General features: G+C 60.9%; 1 protein-coding gene across 1 annotated transcript in view; it reads right to left on the bottom strand.

Moving 5' to 3' along the window:
• Positions 1-888: 888 nt before the first annotated feature.
• The window catches only part of COPZ2 (coatomer protein complex, subunit zeta 2), a gene marked incomplete at its 3' end in the record, with an annotated part of 6,186 nt that continues 6,070 nt past the window's right edge, over positions 889-1,004 (bottom strand). The window contains exon 7 of the mRNA XM_009892210.1: positions 889-927. Coding sequence (XP_009890512.1) covers positions 889-927 — 39 coding nt within the window. The remainder of the gene's footprint in view (positions 928-1,004) is intronic.

Below are 1,004 nucleotides of genomic sequence, written 5' to 3' on the forward strand. Positions count from 1 at the left end.
CATCCCGCCTTTGCCAGGGAGAGGGTGGGGGGGTCCTCTTTTTGCCCAGACCCACAACACAACTGTGGGGTCCCGCAGCCGCCCACCAGCCCCAGGCCACCCTTTCCCAGCCCCCATTGATCTGTGGTGGCTTGAAATGATGAACCTGTAAAGAGTGGGATTTAACAGAAAAACCCATAAATGTCCCTTTTGCCTTCCAAAGGAAACACATCAAAGAGCAAAACTCAGCGGTGGCCCCGGCTGAGCCCCCGGATCCCGGCTCTGATGGGTGATGTGTCCATGGGGACCCACCACCCGACACGGTTGATGGAGAGAGGACACCAAACTGGGGAGGAAAACTTTATTTGTAGCCGGCTCCGGCCAGGAGCATGCGGGAACGGTGAATCAATTCTCCTTCATTAGCGCTTAATTTTTCCCCTGATATTATTAATGCTGAGGGCGCATACGAGACCTGGTGAGGGGCTTCTGGAGGCGGCGTGGCCGGGCAGGAGCTGTCTGGGGGATCCAGGCTGGGATACGGGGTTTGGGCTGGGGTTGGAGCAGGGGGATGCCGGGGAAGGTCCGTGTGTCCCGGCATCCCCTGGCGCTGGGGTCCCACCTTTCCAGCCAGTCCCTCCGATGGAACCGTCAGGTGTGATGTGCTCCTTGGTGGGGTGCAGGACATGGCGTGAGACCCCAGGGATGGGAATGGGGTCAGGCTGACCTTGGGGTGCCCTTCCCGGCCCCAAGCCTGGGTTCCCTTGGCCGGGGAGGGGGGAACATACGGGGTGTGTGGGACCCGGTGCTGGGATGGCAAAGGCAGAGGGACCCAGGTGTGTCCCATCCCCATCCTGATGGGTAAAACTGGGCAACCCACCCCCTCATTAGCGATGCTAACGAAGCGCTTACCTGAGACATGCTCTGCTCAGATGGAGGGTTGTCATCAACCTGGGGGAGGGAAGGGGACCCACTGGGTGCCCTGTTGCAGGGAGCACCCCCTCGGCACCCATCCTGCTCGGTGCCCA

This window comes from Charadrius vociferus, unplaced genomic scaffold, assembly GCF_000708025.1.
Source record: "Charadrius vociferus isolate BGI_N301 unplaced genomic scaffold, ASM70802v2 scaffold509, whole genome shotgun sequence".
In the NCBI taxonomy this organism is placed as follows: Eukaryota; Metazoa; Chordata; class Aves; order Charadriiformes; family Charadriidae; genus Charadrius; species Charadrius vociferus.